The sequence below is a fragment of the Nelumbo lutea genome, chromosome 7 (genome assembly GCF_056320005.1).
Source record: "Nelumbo lutea isolate HS-2025 chromosome 7, American lotus-T2T, whole genome shotgun sequence".
NCBI classification, from domain to species: Eukaryota; Viridiplantae; Streptophyta; class Magnoliopsida; order Proteales; family Nelumbonaceae; genus Nelumbo; species Nelumbo lutea.
This window is the reverse complement of record NC_142690.1, coordinates 13324489-13341610: the sequence shown is the minus strand read 5'-3', so window position 1 is coordinate 13341610 and position 17122 is coordinate 13324489. Positions and strand designations below refer to the sequence as shown.

The window sequence follows — 17122 nt, the reverse complement described above, 5'->3', positions numbered from 1 at the left end:
CTGCCCTCTCAATAAGCCTCCCTAACACTTCAGCAATTAGGGTAAAGAGGAAGGGGGAGAGAGGGTCCCTTTGCCTAATACCCCGAACAGTAGAAAATGATCCACCACCTTGTCATTCACTAACACAGAATAATGGCAAGTCTTGATGCACCCTTTTATCCACTTACACCATTTTTGCCCAAATCCAAAGGACTCTAAAACTTCCAACAACAAAGACCAATCAACCAGATCATATGCCTACTACAGATCCAGCTTACACACCAGCCCTTTCTCACCTCTACTTCTATAATCTTCCACACTCTCATTTACAATTAAGATTTGGTCCAGAATTTGTCTATTCATCAAAAGGCACCTTGATTGTGGGAAATAATTGAGGGGAGCAACTCTCTAATTCTTCTAGATAACACCTTAGCAATGATCTTGTAGAGGCTATTAATCAAACTGATGGGTCTGAACTCTTTAGGGTGACAAGCCCCCTCCTTCTTTGGGATTAAAGCAATAAAAGTAGAATTCAGGCCCGGGTTTATCACACCTCTTTCAAAGAATTCTGAGAACACGACTTGAATGTCTGCCTTAATTATCTCCCAGCAATCTTGATAAAATGCCATCGTAAAACTTAAAAGATTAAGTAGTGGAGATGGAGGTGGAAAAAGGATTAGGAACAGTAACATTAATGGAGAATGCATGTTGAACAAAATAACCAGGGGGAATGTGGTTGAAGGTTAGAGATCATTGCTTGGTACAATGGTTAAAATCTTGGGCCAAAAAGCATGAGGATGGGGTTCAGGTCTGAAAGGGGACTTCATGAAAAAATGCTAGAGTTTAGATATGTATATAATCCATCTGTCTGAAGACCCTGGATAGCCTAGACTGTTAGACAGTATATATGGCCTCAGCTCCAAGCCTACAACTGATGTATTGTACATATCTTTAGCAGGTTTATATTTCTTGTATTTTGATGTTATTCCTGATTTTGTGATTGGGATGTTAAGGGGCAATCCTGATCTTGTATTTTCTAAAGGGGTGATTCCTCATCACCTATTGCTTTGGATTGCCATATCATTGTTTTCTATTAATGAATTATTTTTATTTATTATCAAAAAAAAGTTAGCTTGACATCCTTTTCTTTCTTAACCAATAAAATATAATTACAAAGTAAGTTTATAGAGTGCACAAATGTTTGCCAAGTTACAAGATCTGATTACAGTTTTAGGCCATCTGGATGGAGGCATAAAAAAAAAATTGCAAGATGCCTGACAGAGTTCATTTAGAAACAAATGCTCCAAAAAATGAAGAAGCATAAATAGATTAGACCTGTGTAATAAATAATTAGCAACTTTTACCAACACAATCCTAGTCATCATACCCTCCCATTCTTTAAGGATGTGGAAGTATGTTCTGTAGCATCCAGTAGGGTTGTCTGCAGGAACATATGGAGGATCAAGTGGGAAAGGATATACAACATTTGTGTAAATCGGTCGATCAAAACCATGCATCTGCCAGTTGGAAGGGACTGTTCCAGAGAAACAAAAATGTAAGATTACATGAAAGCATGTTTCAGAAGAGCATATATTTAAAAAGTAATTACTGAATTAGATATAGTGAAAAGAACAAACAGAAATAATTGAATATAAGTGATGAAATAAAGTTATCTTGTTAAACTAACAAACATGCTAAAGCTATGAAAATAGTCTCTTGGAACAATAGTATTCAATGATTAGTTAAAGAAACACAAGAATCACACACACGCACGCACACACACACACACACACACACACGATAGTATTCAATGATTAGTTAAAGAAACACAAGCATCACACACACACACACACATATAGCTCTATGGTTTTCGTTTTTCTGGTACAAATCCCCTTTGTACAGCTCCTCAGTGACACACACACACACATATATATATTTGATAGCTCTATAGTTTTTGTTTTGCTGGTACAAATCCCCTTTGTACAGCTCCTCAGTGACACACACACACACACACACACACACACACACACATATTTGATAGCTCTATAGTTTTTGTTTTGCTGGTACAAATCCCCTTTGTACAGCTCCTCAGTGTACAGGGTTACCTTGATGTACTCTTTTAAGTTTCTTTAATACAATATGCGAAGGAATTCAAGATGAAGTAAAAGCTATTTTTTCGGGACCACTAGGACAAAGGAATCCAATACAGGCTGAGCTCTTGGCGATAATCCTAGGTTTATAGTTGGGGACATCATTGGGATATAGAAACTTTATAGTGGAAGGTGACTCAGACAATAATAGGCTGGTTGAAACAGAACAGTTTGGGACCTTGGAGGCACAAACATTTGATAAGAGAAGCAAGAAATCTAACAAGAGTTCTGAAAACAACATTTGAGTGGGTGCATAGATCAGCAAATGACATGGCTAATACCTTAGAGTTCAACTCTTCTGGGGAAATACAAAAACAGCGGGTGAAGAATGTAATGTAGAGAAGGATTAACCGAAAAGTTAGACAAATGACAAAGCTGTGAATGGCTGGTTTCTGCTTGTACCCTTTGTATTGTAAAAATTTATTATTCCTTCGCACCAATGAAATGCTGACAAATGTGCATATATGCCTATATTCCAATGATTCTCTAGAATTCCTTTTTAGAAAGAATTAACATAATATAGATATTCACTGAACACTAGAAATCTCCATTTCACTGGTTTGGTCCAATGAGTGATTGAGTCAATGATTCCTTTCCTTAAGTTACTAAGATAAGGGTGGGTAAGCTCAGTGAGGTGTGACTGAAGCTCTACACTCTAAGCAGGGAAAATGTGCCAATCTCTCAATGTTTTGAAGTCAGAAATGGGTCTGTGGTTTGGTACCCCACCTTCAACGACCTCTTCTTGGGTGAGGAGTTGGCAAGAAGAGACTTTAGAGAAGCTGAAGAAAATGGTTGTCAGTTTTGGAGGTTTTGCACTCTACATATTTGTACTTATACTGTTTCCAAACTGAGCCTAAGTATCAAAAGTGTAGGGGATTTGTGTTTTTTGTTTTGTATGGTTGCTTTGGGGGGTGGTTTTTCTTTCTATCTGGGGTAATTTATTATCACCTCAGTTTGTATTCCTTCTTTCTTTCTAATGAATTTCCTTTTTATTTATCTTCAAAGAAAGAATTGAAGAATGTGTGGTGCTGTTAGATAGGATGTGAGATGGTAGATGGAGAGTAAAAATGGCAGTTTACAGTTAAATCCTTCTATGTAGAGAGAGTGAAATCTAGCCGTAGGGCTATTTTTGTACTTTTACTTTTCTTTACTGTATATCTATTCTTTGTATTATTTCTCTCCTGTACATTAAGGGCATATCTGTCCTTTTACATCTTAACATAAATATATCTTTTAGGGTGTCGACTGACACAAGGTGTCACACTCACCATTCGGCTGTTCTCTCTCTGTCTGCCTCTCTCTTTCTCTGACTTTTGAACTGACTCTGACATGGTATCAGAGCAGGTTACGACCTGAACTTCACTCAACACCTCGTATATTACTGATTCAAGAACTCCATAACAGTATTTGAAAGTTCTTGAGTATCTTCTTTTCCTCTCTTCTTGGATCGGCTACAGATCTGTTTTCTGGACTGTTGCACCACTGGGTTCAATCTTTTTTTTTATATCTCCCTATAGAGACATCGGATCAGCCTGAAATTTTAGATCTGTTGTCGCCGAGAGCAGATCTATTGAACCTCTTTGGTTTGGTTTGGATCGGTTTCGTCTTTGAGGGGTTTTGATCCACTTTTCAGTTCAGCAGAACTCTACAGTTGCCTTTTTTGGACATCAGCCGAAAGGTATTCTTCTTTTCTTCTCTGGTTCGAATTTCTTTTGGTTTCTGGAAGTGTGTGTTGTTGCCCTTTGCCATTCGACTGCATCAGAAAGGATGGATGTTCTTCCTATTAAGTTCAACAGTACAAACTACGCACTATAGAAGTTCAATTTTCAGTTTCAGTCGAAGCAAAGGGTCTTTGGGGGTACCTAGAAGGATCTGTGTCTAAACCTGATGACTCTGACATCAAGGGACTTAATCAGTGGAAGATCGACAACACAAAAATTGCGTCATGAATTCTAGGCCCAGTCGAAACTGATATTGCTATCCCTATGAGAGGGTACAGGACAGCCTATGAGATGTTTCAATACCTTGAGAAAGTTTATCAACAATCGAATACCTCTAGACAATATCAGATAGAGGTTGACATTTTTTCTTACTATCAGGGTGATAGAAAGGTCCAGGAGTACTATGCCAGGTTCATTAACCTTTGGACAGAATATGAGTTAGTTCACATGGGAAATGATCCTTCAGACTGTTGTGTTAAATACATGAAGGAACACTTCGACAAGAGAAAAATTATGCATTTCCTAATGCACCTAAGGCCAGAATTTGAAGTTGTCCGTTCTAATATCCTAAGCGGAGGAATACTTCCTAACTTAGATACTATTCTTGGGGAGGTTTGAGGGCAGAAACTAAATTGACTACTCAAATTGCACTAGATGGAAGGAAGGATTCCAACATTGATGCTGCTTCTTGGCAACTAAATCAAAGGGGAAGAAGGATTTATCTAAGATACAGTGTTATGAATGCAAGGAGTATGGGCATGTTGTCTCCCATTGTAAGAAGAAAAACACATGCACCTATTGCAAGCAGGTCGGCCACATCATCACTGAATGCCCTACCCGGCCGTAGAAAGGTAGTGGTCCAAATCAGAAGAAAGGGAACTACAAGGCCTATCAAACTGTTGTAGATGGTTCAGATGCCTCCTCCTCTATCACTTCTGTAGCTGGACAAAATGACACCTCCAACGGTATGTCTGAAGAAAGGATTCGATAGGTCATGTCCTCGATCATCTCCCCAGCGTTTTCTGCTATCGATCTGTCTGGTAAGTCACTGACCCATTGCCCTTCACCGAACCACCTCTGGTATATAGATTCAGGAGCCTCTAACCACATGACAGGGGCTACTCTTGGTTAGTATCCCAAACCCCACCTTCCCAATAGACATTATTATTGAAAACGGTGAGAAACTTGACATACTTGGTTGTGATGCTTTGTACTTATCTACCTCTAAATTATCACCATTTCATTTATCCAAAACTCTATTTGTACCTAAACTCGCCACCAATTTGATTTCTGTTGGCCAACTTGTAGAAGGTAATAATGTCTCATTTACTTCTGATGGTTGCTTGATACAGGACCGGCAAACTGAGGAGGTGAAGGGGAAGGGGCGTAGACTGGGAAGACTCTTTATCTTGGAGTTTGAGAAGAATAAGACTGATTTTGCTTATACTTCTTGTTTGCTTTCTACTACTTCTAATTCTGGATCTTTTAATTGTAATAATGATTGGCATTTATGGCATAGACACCTTGGCCATCCTTTTTCTAAGAAATTTGATCAGTTATTTGCTTCTGGTAGTTTATCTGTTTCTGTTGTTTCTTTTAAGAATGTGAATAAAGATTGCATTACTTGTGATTTATGTAAGAGTCATATTTTACCCTTTCCTTCTTATTCTGAGCATGCAACCATTCCCTTTCATTTAATACATAGTGATGTCTAGTCGTTTCCAGTTGTTTCGCGGCTAGGATATAAGTATTTCGTAACCACATTGGTGACTGCACTAGTTTTACTTAGGCTTATTTTCTTCGAAAGAAATCTGAAGTGTACATTGTTTTTAAACACTTTCACGCTTATGTAATTACCCAATTTGATGCTCGAATCTGTGTGCTAAGAACGGATTCAGGGGGAGAGTATATTGATCGGGATTTTCAGAACTACTTGAAACAACATGGAATTCAACCCCAAAAATCTTGTCCAGGCACCCACAACAAAACGGGGTAGCAAAAAGGAAGAATGGGCACATCTTGAGTGTAGTCAGAACCCTTTTACAGGATTCCCATGTACCCTCTTGGTTTTGGGTGGAGGCGGCCAGTACTGCTATGTATCTCATAAATCGTCTTTTGTCATCTGTTTTGAATAACTCCTCTCCTTTTCAATCTCTTTTCCACAAACCTCCATACCTTATCCATGTTCAGAGTTTTTGGTTGTGCTTGTTTTGTCCACCTTCCACAATGCACAAAGTTAACTACACAAGCAGCTTTGTGTGCCTTCATGGGATACAGTTTTGAACATAAGGGGTTCCTTTGCTATGATCCCTTGGTTCGTCGCCTTCAAATCTCTCACAATGTAGTTTTTTCTTGAAAGTGTGTCCTTTTTTGAACATATTGTGAAATTCTCAGCTCCTATTTCCTTGTTTCACAGTTTTGATTCTACAGGCACCTCAGATATTCCACTCACTTCCGTAGCAGCTTCAAACATACTTCAGGAAGCAATGGCCTTCTTCAGTCTCCATCCCCCCTCTGCTCTGCCTCCAGTTGCTGATCCGGCCACTCCAACTCCCTCAGTAATTGTACTTGACCTTCCTCCTGAACCCACTTTACACTGTTCCACTAGAATCTCTCGACCACCTAACCGCTATGGTTATTCACCAGGCAATAGCTCCTTTTCTATTGTTTTATCTACCACAGACATTCCCAGATCTTACCAGCAGGCCATAGCAAAACTACACAGGAAAGATGCCATGGATTTTGAGATTCAAGCCCTTCTTGAGAATGACACCTAGGACCTAGCTCAAGCTCCACCAGAAGCCTCTCTCATAGGAAGTCGATGGGTCTATTTTATGAAACTAAAATCTGATGGGAGCCTAGACAAATATAAAGCCAGACTTGTTGCACAGGGATATAAACAGGAATATGGGATACACTATGAGGAAACCTTTGCTCCTGTAGCTAAAATGACTACTATACGTCTTCTAATGGCCATATCTGCAACCAAACAGTGGACAATCCATCAGATGGGTGCCAAGAATGCTTTTCTTCATGGGGAGTTAAAAGAGACAATCTATATGAAGCTCCCTCCAGGATACTGTACAGATCCACAACTTGTATGTCGTCTGAAGAAGTCACTTTATGGCCTAAAGCAAGCCCCTAGGACATGGCTTGAAAAGTCCAGATCTGTCACCACCGATGTTGGCTTTACCCAGAGTCCTTCCAATTATTCCTTATTCATCTTCAGGAGGAAGCAGAGAGTAACAATATTACTCCTCTATGTTGATGATATACTCATTACAGGAGATGATACAGAAGGAACTTCTAGGCTACAACAGTTACTCAGTGAATCCTTCAAGATGAAGGACTTGGGGCCTTTGACATATTTCTTGGGCCTTGAAGTGAGCAGAAATTCTCGAGGCTACTTTGTTAATCAACAGAAGTATGCGGTTGATCTTGTTAAACTGGCAAATCTTAGTGACTCTAAGATTGTGGACACTCCACTAGAACTGAACCTAAAACTCAACAAAGGTCTCCCCTTGAAGATCCTACCCTTTATTGTCAGCTAGTGGAAAGTTTAATCCATCTCACCATGACTCGGCCAAACATATCTTATGCAGTTCAGACAGTAAGTCAATTTGTTTCTTCTCCGAGACAACCACATTTATCTGCAGTTCATCAGATTATAAGATATGTGCGAGGCACACTGTCACATGGGATATTCTTCTCCTCATCATCTCCCATTCAGCTTATGGCCTATGCGAATGCTGATTGGGCTGGATGCCCTGACACCCGATGGTCCACTACTGGCTAGTGTGTCTTCCTAGGCAACTCCCTTATCTCCTGGAAGTGCAAGAAACAAGCTACTGTGTCCAAATCTTCCACTGAATCTAAATACAGGGCTATGTCTTCTGTATGTAATGAGATCATATGGCTTCGGGCTCTTCTATTTGAAATACTAAATGAGCCATCATTGTATGTTCCTCTTTATGTAGACAATGTCAGTGCAATAAAAATTGCATCCAACCCTGTCTTCCATGAGCGCACCAAACACATAGAAGTTGATTGCCACTTCATTCATGATCTCCTTCTTGAGGGTACCATATCTCTTCCTCATGTCTCTTTCGGGCTTCAACTAGCAGACTTGTTGACTAAAGCAATGACACGGGCTCGGCATCTATTTCTCATGGACAAACTGATGCTTATTCCTAGGCATCAGTTTGAGGGGGAGTGTAGAGACGGTGAAATCTAGCCATGGGGCTATTTTTGTACTTTTACTTTTCTTTGTTGTATATCTATTCTTTGTATTATTTCTCTCCTGTACATTAAGGGCAGATATGTCCTTTTACATCTTAATATAAATATATCTTTTAGGGTGTCGACTGACACAAGGTGTCACACCCACCATTCAGTTGTTTTCTCTCTGTCTGCCTCTCTCTTTCTCTGACTTTCGAACTGACTCTGACATTCTATATAGCATTAGTAAGGAACCAGGAGGAGAATTCCCAGGTGGCTGGTGTGTGGGGTAATCCAGTTCCCCAGAGAGTGGAGGCCTTTGTTTGGCTGGTGGGCTAGGGCTGTATTCTAACTCAAGATCATTTGATGAAAAGACGGCTTCAGCTGAAGATTTTCTGGAGTTGTATGCCTTTTGCAATCTGTTGGGAGGTGTTGAAGGAGAGGAAATGGATGAGTTTCTGAAGGGAAGGGAAAGGGCAAGGAGAAATTGTGGGAAGGGATAAGTTCAAAGCCGGTTGATTGAATTTTATGTCTACAAGACTTTGAGGGGGTTAGAAGAGAGGATTTGGGGGATGATTTTAGGTGTATTTTAGAGCTGTAATGAATTGTCTAATCAGTTTTTCTATTCTTTTGTTTCTGGATGAATTTGGTGATGCCTCATCACCTGCATATCTTGTAACTTTTTTCTATTTTAATGAAAATTTCTTTTCTACTTACCTTCGAAAAAAAGGAGAGCAAGAGAGAGAGTACTGACAACCTCTCCTGCAGTGATTAGCAACATTAGCTAATCTCCACTCAGGCTTGTTTACTATAACTCATCCCCACATTAGAGCAACCAAAAGGATCTATTCAATCCCTGAGGGGAACCACAGAAATAGTCATTAATATTTTTAAGTCTCAAGGCAATGATTAATGCCACTTTTCCAGAATCTAACATATATTATTCTGAAGAAGAGCAAAGCATCTCTTTATGACCATTTTAAAAGAAGCAGAAAACATTCAACATTGCACCCAAATGAAGCAATAAGGTCCCTATTAAAACCGCTTTTTTCACATGAGCAGTTCAGTAAAAAATCCTAGTAATTTACCATTTTATTAATATGGAAAGCACTATGCACTTGGACACAGAAACGGTAGATATCAACCATCCAATGCCCTTTACAAGACACACTCAGAGATCCCGCATAGTAGGATTTACATAGACTGGAGTTTTTCTCATAAACCAAGACAGATTAGGAAGTTCTGCTTTTGGCAATTTGCCAGTCCTTATGCAACCAACTATATGGGATCAGCTACATGAATCCTGTTTCGCCATTCCATTCTGCTTATGCCATATTCATTGTTAAATTATGAGTGCTTAAAATCATTTCTTACTACTTCAACCCATGTCCTTTTTGGCCTACCCCTATCCCTTCTAGCCTCTTCAAACTCGCAACAGATCACTTCTTCTTACGGGTGCTCTTGATGGTCTTCTAGGCATGTAACCAAACCATCTTAATCTACTCTCTCTCATTCTATCACCTATAGGAACTACTCCTAGGTTCCTTCAAATAACTTACCCTATCCTTTCTAGTGTTTCCACTCATCCATATGCATTTCTACCACACTGATTTTTTGGACATGTCGTTTCTTGACAGTCCAACACTTCAATCCATATAGCATACCTGGCCTTACAACTGTTTTGTAGAAGTTTTTTATTAGTCTAAGCGATATTCGCCTATCACATAAGACTCCAAATCCAGCCTTCCATTTTGCCCATCCCACTCTAATTCTATGGGTAACATCCTCCTCAATCTGTCCCTTATTCTGACATATTGAACCAAGGCACTGGAAAAGGTCACATAGATTTTTTTTTCAGTAACAGAACCAATTCATTAATGAAAAAAGGTTAGGTACAAGGCAAGGGAGATAAACTCTCTTAACTCCCCCAAAATTAAAAAATAAAAATTACAAGCCCAGAACAATTGATTCCTTCCCACCCCTTGTTTGGCTAGTGCATTTGCAAACGAATTAGCACACCTTTTACCCATTGAAACCTCACTGTCATGTCTCGGATCCACCTTTTGAAAACTCTCTTCTCATTTAGGTAACTCCACATTCTGCTTTCCTCTTTTGCAACCAGTCTATTACCAGTTTCGAGTCTCCCTTAATAACTAACCTCCTTAAGTTGAGCTCCTTTGCCTTTTTGACACCATCCAAAACAGCTAGAACTACTGCCATCAAAGTTATCTCTTGGAAAAGGTCACAAAGATCTGATCCTAAGTGTACCCTGATTTTTACTCCTATTATTATACATAGCATATATTCTATTTTCAAAAAAAAAAAAAAAAGCATATGTTCTGTTTAAGTCCTACTTATTTTAAAACCTCTTATTTCCATTTTCCAAGGTGGATTAAATGTAAAATTACTTATTTCCATTTTCCAAGGTAATTGTCCATAAGTAATTTTACATTTAATCCTTCATTAGTTTCATTAATTAAAACAATATCATCAGCAAATAACATGCACCATGGTATCTTCTCCTAAATATGTTTAGTCAATTTGATTAATGCAAATAAGGGCCAAGTGTCAAACCTTCGTGAAGACCCATCATAACTGTAAAATCTAATGTCAATGTTCTAACATGGGTTGTTGCATACATATCCTTAACTAGGTGTACATATCTACTTGGAACCCCTTTTTTTTCCAAAACCCATCATATTATCTCTCTAGGGACTCTATCATATGCTTTCCCCCTAGATCAAAGAACACCATATGAAGATCTCTCTTCTTCTCTCTAAACTTTTCTATCATCTCAAAAGAAAGATACATGGCTGATCTCCCTAGCATAAACCCAAATTGGACCTTTGAGATAATTGTTTCATGTCGTAGCCTTTTCTCAATTATTCTCTAACAAAGTTTCATAGTATAGCTCATGAGTTTAATCCCCCAATAGTTATTTTTTTAATCAATTCCCCCAATAGTTATTACAACTTTATATGGCACCCTTTATTCTTAAATATAGGCACCACGCTTCTCTTTCTCCATTCATCAAGTATCTTCTTTTCTTTCATTATCTTATTAAATAGCTTAGTTAGCCATAAAAAAACCTGTCTCTCCCATTCCTTTCCACACTTTCATTAGGATACCATCAGGTCCTGATACCTTTCCTTTCATCTTATTTAGTGTTTGTTTCATTTTAGTAGTTTTAATTTTACAAAGGTAATGTTTTTTAACACTATTAGTGTTATTAATCTCTCCCCATTAATGCCCTCTAAATGTTTTTCATTTAATAATTTTTAAAAATAATTTTGCCATCTTTCCTTGATGGAAATACAGTGTTATACAACTTCTTTGTGTTTGCAGGTGCAAGGTTGTCCCTCCCCAAACCCCGCATTAACAGGAACCTCGTACACTGGGCTGCCATTTGTCTTTCCTCTTTAATGTATCTAACATGGTTTAAGTCTCTCCTTCCTTTCTCTCATCTCTGCTAATTATAAATTCTTTGTCCTCCCTCTTTAGTGCCTAATTTATGATAGAGCTCATCATATGCCTTAAATTTAACTTCCTTCACTTTGCCTTTCAACTTCCACTCTTATGGTTATATATTTTTCCAGGTTTTCTCCAATTTTATTATTTTGCCGATCTTTCAGAAAAACATGCTTGTCTCGGCCTGGTTATATTTTAAACCTTTTCATTCCACCATCAAGTTTCTTTAGCACTTTTCCATTTGGTTTCTCCTAAAACATCCTTTGCCACTTTTTTATGCAATTTATCATTTAAAGCCACATATCATTAGTATTTCCATCTTAATTCCATTTTCCTTCTATTGTCAAGTTACACCTATTTTCTTCCCTATTTCTCCTAAAACAAGATGCCTATTTTTTAATAGAAATTATACCAATGAAAAAAGGAATTATTGAAATATTTTTAAACCTGCAATTAATATGGGATTGGGATTTGATAAAAGGATTTCCAAGGGGTTCCTTTGCCTTTCTTTTAGGATGGTTGACTTTGTAATCAATGACACTAGCACTTATTGGAGATCTCACATAAATCATTGTATAGTTTTACAATGATCTATTTTCATTTTTTTATATAGTAGCCCCCCTAAACCCTCCCTGTTATTTAATTAAGACATTTCCTTATCAAAAGATCAAAAGAATAGGTAAAATGACTAAATTACCCCTGTATCTAATAGTGGAGAGAATTACAACAATTAGTAACCTTACTTTTCAACTTTTCACCATCAGCAAGTTGCAAGTAAAACAAAAGAAGAAAGTCATTAACAAAGTGCAATTAGCCACTAATCAAGAAAAAAAAGTGCAAGTAATCAGCATATAGATAAAATAGTCACGCATGTACACTTTTCTTACATACTCCACTACAACTGCTTTTCCATCATCTATTAATGCATACCAATAAGAACCAAAAGTAAAGCAAAAAGAACTAACCTGGCAAAGATTCCCATGTAGAATCTTCAAATTCACTATCATAAAAGTTCTTAGGAATACTTGTTGGACTTGGGGCCAAGAAAAATTTCCAATAGTCTGACAATGATTTAACAAAAGGCAAGCCCTTGACCCACCAAGCAGCACTATCAAGAGCTCCAGGAACAGCATCATCATTCCAAGTAGCTGACTTAGATACTAGAAAATCCACATTGTTTCTTTCATACCAGTATCTAAGAGATCCTATACAAACAGCACAATGTAAGATAATTCACTTCTTGATAGTTAACAAATAGATAATATACAGGATTAATTACCTGCCACATCACATGAATAGATAAGTGAAACACGATAAGGTAAGAGCAATGCACAGAGTTCTTGTCAAAGAAAAATTATTAAACAAAAGAAAATAACAGCCAAGAGCAATATATTCAAAGAAAGAGTATGATCTTATTCCTTATTCGCCAGTCATACAAGACTACCAACTGCGCCAATTAGAAGAAGTGATTTGTTACTCCTTGAAGGGGTTAGAAGAGCTCGGGGTGGTAAACCAAAAAGGACATAGGTAGAAGTAGTAAGAAATGATTTAACCACTAATAATTTAACAGTGGATATGGTTTCAAATAGAACTTAAATAGAACAGATTGGTGAAACAGGATTCATGTAGCCAGCCCCATATAGTTGGGACAAGGCACGGATGACTGTGATGATTCGCCAGTCATAATCTCAGGTTGACAAGCATGAGAAAACGGGTTCAGGTCTGAGAGTGACCAATTTGTGCATGAAAAATGTCAAAGCTTAAGTCCATATCCAGTCTGTGTTCACTTTATGCATAAACTGTGTTTGGAATTAGAAAATCACCACCATCTTCAAGACCATCACCATCATCCCAATTGATCATTGCCCTTGTTACCGTCTAAGAAGGCAACAAAGCATCGCTGCTAATCGCTGCATCATAATCACTATGTAAGTCGACTGACTCCGGTGAGGCAGTGGTGGTGGTGGTCTGACTCTAAACGTCCAGAAGAGAATAGTGGTTGGAGAGAAGTCGGTGATTCTGAGAAGAGAGAGGGAGGAAAAAAGGAGAGAGAAAATGTGGGTAATGGCCCTTTTTTTCAATGGCAATAAGATCAATAACTTCGTTTCTTTTTTTTTTTTTTTGTCAACAACAAGAGAAAGGTCATGGTATTAAAGTATGAGCACAAGGATCCCATGGGACCCCATGGTTTAAGGTATTTAAGGAGTTTTCAGGAGCCATGAGAGGGAGATTCTTCAGGTGTATTCTAAGCCAGTGGGGTGGAGCAACTCTATTAGCAAGTTATTATCTTTCCTTATAGAACTTTGTCTCGCCTTTGCTCTCGACTATTCTAGAGTGGAGGGGATGGGGGTTCCGAAGTGGATGCGAGTTGTATGAGAGGGGAGAATGAGACTTGGATCTACTGGCATTGCATTAGAGAGGATGTGTGTTTAGCCACTAGAGGAAACATCTTATTTTTCTGTATCCAAAGATCTGCTAATGACCTAACTGACTGTTTTGATGAGCCAATAAAAAAAAGTTACAAGTACAAGATGAAAAAAGGAGGAACAGAGTAGTGGGATATGGAATCCTAGACAACCACCAGTAGACGTACTGATATTAGTTCTAATTAAATATTTCGTGCATAATGGTTCATTCTAATCTTGCAACCATCTTACTCAGTAACAGATGTCAGTCATAAAATCCAATAACTGTGAAAGAGCAGTGAAGACATGACACATAAGAAAACACTTGTTAAACCAACATTCTTCCTGTTAGTTATTGACAATAAGCTGCTACTAACATAGAAAGTCAACATAGGATTTTACCTTCAACTGTATCATGGCAGTGAAGTGAAACATGAGCATCTCTTTTTCTCCACTTAATGAAGGAGGGATCTTCCCAGACTTTTTGGCCATGACCCGAGGGGAAAACAAGTTGGGCAACCAGAGACACCATAGCCTGATCACAACTACAACAACTTAAGTCTTGTCTGTCCAGAGAAAATCTTGGATACATTAAAAAGAAACTTTTTTCCTATGTTTCAATGTAAGACAGCATTAAATCCACATAGATGTGTAACAAAAGAAGTACAATTCCAAACCAAATATGTTGATTAACATCATTATCATCATCATCATCCAAGCCTTAACCAACTATATGGGATAGACTACATTATTTAATGCCATATACATTTTTTAATTATTAGCGCTTAAATCATTTCTTACTACTTCCACCCATGTCCTTTTGGTCTACCCCTGGCTCTTCTAACCCCATCAATTTTCAACAAATCACTTTTTCTTATGGGTGCTGTTGATGGTCTTTTCCCATCCTTTCTAGTTTTATACTACAGTCATTTTTATGGACATGTTGTTTTTTGACTGCCCTACGCTATGTTCGTGGCTCGTCTTACAAGTTACAAGTGACAACTGTTTTTATAGAAATTTCCTTCCACGGAATATTGATTAACATAATACACAAAATAACAGAAATACCCCATGTTTTCTGCAGTCCGAACACAGTATGAACTATGAAATCTAACAGAATAAAATAAGGGAGAGAGGGAAAGATCAAAATCGACAGACGGCCTTCGGATGCATCTTTTGTAACAGAAAAGAGAGGAAGGACCGATGACTTATACTCACCTCGCGCTTGAATGTTGATAAGCAAAAAGGATTGGACAAAGCACAAATTCAGTCTCTAGTCTCTCGGCTTCGTGACTGGTCAAGTTGATCAGTCCATAGAATGATTCAATGGTGATTTTGTTGCTTCTTCTCTGATATTTTTGGGTTCAATACTTCGGTTTCGGATGACTCTCTGAACTGAAAGTGCTACTCCTTTGCTACTGCAATGCTGACGTGTAGTCCATCCAAGCATTAGACTCAACCAGCCCCCACGTGGTGTTAAGTACAAAACCACCCATTTCCGGATTCAAATACAGCATCCGAACCGGGCTTGAAAAATAGATTGTTTGTTAACATCTCTTACTGCAAATCAATCAGATGTAATGTTAATTAGGGTTGTTCACGGTCGGGTTGGGTCGGTTTATTGGCATTTTTCCAACCGATTCGACCTGGTCAGTTTTTCTAGAAATGACATCGAAACTGACCCAGTATTAAGTAAAACCGATTTGGTCGGTTTGAGCTAGTTTTGTGAATGATTCTCTCGGTGTAAACGATAAAGGATTCAAGTCAAAAGCAAAGGCTGGATGCCTAGAAATTAAAAATGATTTGATGGATTGAAACTTATATTTTATATATAATATGTACATTTTTGAAATAAAGCTAACAATATATATATATATATATATATATTATCTGAAATATATTATATATAATATATATCTAAGTTGGTTCGGGTCGGTTTGGTTTTCATGAAACAGAACCAAACCATCGGTTTATGTTTTTTTGTTACCCAAAACTGACCGATGCTGAAGAAAAACCGGCCAACTCGGGTTGGATTGGACCGGGTTGGTCGGTTTGGGTCTTGTTATGAACAGCCCTAATGTTAATGACTCATCAAAAAAATGGATCAGATGTAATGTTATTCGAATTCAGCCTTTTTAATGTGAGACCGGATCTCCTACCCACAAATAAGAAGGATCCATCTACTTTGCTATCGGATTCAATATCAAAATCTCTCAAAATTCGAATTGAAATGGTCTATTTTTTTCACTTATTCGGGTCAAATTGGAATTTTTAGTTACTAAATCGATGGGAATGAGACTTTCACCATTTTGATTCCGATTCTGAACCACTATTCCCGCCAATCAAACAGAATCTAATGTTGTTTATGTCCCGATGTGGTGTGGATTAATCTTAATTGTATATCCCTTTAAAATCATATATAAATATGATATGTTCATTAGGTTGTGTTTGGTTGCAATGCAAACGCAAATATGTACACTACATATTTATCCATTTTTCGATTCATGAATGCAAACACGGTTCATATTTTAAACCGTTTTGCATTCATCCAGTTTGTTTAAAATCGGTGCAAAGGTGTGGGCCCATCATTGACTGCTCCAACTATCTTATGCTCAAATTCCTCAACTTTGGTCAAAAAGTTTATTATCAAATGAATACAAATTTGTATCCAAAAAATAGGTACAATAATGCTCTATTTTAAGAATACAAAAGTGTTAGAAAATGCAAATTTACTTTAATAATCATTACTATTTTACGTTTCAAACAAGCACTCGCAAACGCGAATCAGGGTGCATAAATACCCCAATTCGGCCTTTGTATCACAAACAAACGCAGCCTTAATGGGGCCAACGAAGCCGGAAATTACTGGATTCAATCTGTGGGATCCGATCCCATACCATTATAATAGTTTTCGTATTAAAATTCTTAATGGTTATGTTGAATTTGGGATTCATATCAAATCCATATAATTGTTTAGATTTATTCCTATTTTAATCAAATCACCTAGGGTAAATGGGTGAAATCTCCACAGAAGTTTCTAACCATAGCTGAAACTATCCTTGAAGTTTGGTAGTTGCAATTACCTTCACTGAACTTTTTTGCACAATAATAGACCCCTTGTGTAAGAATCCTCTAACAAGAGGCACAAAATGTCCAAAATATCAATGTAATAACTTTTGAC

The 17122-nt window shown here is 37.8% G+C and overlaps 1 protein-coding gene across 1 annotated transcript in view; it reads right to left on the bottom strand.

Annotated features, from left to right (window-relative positions):
* The window catches only part of LOC148845187 (glycoside hydrolase family 2 protein), a 43234-nt gene extending 27829 nt beyond the window's left edge, over positions 1 to 15405 (bottom strand). Inside the window, exons 1-4 of the mRNA XM_088955073.1 lie at positions 15160 to 15405; positions 14344 to 14476; positions 12502 to 12741; positions 1367 to 1513 (exon numbers count right to left, since the gene is read on the bottom strand). Coding sequence (XP_088811199.1) covers positions 1367 to 1513; positions 12502 to 12741; positions 14344 to 14473 — 517 coding nt within the window. The 5' untranslated portion in view covers positions 14474 to 14476; positions 15160 to 15405. The remainder of the gene's footprint in view (positions 1 to 1366; positions 1514 to 12501; positions 12742 to 14343; positions 14477 to 15159) is intronic.
* Positions 15406 to 17122: the final 1717 nt, after the last annotated feature.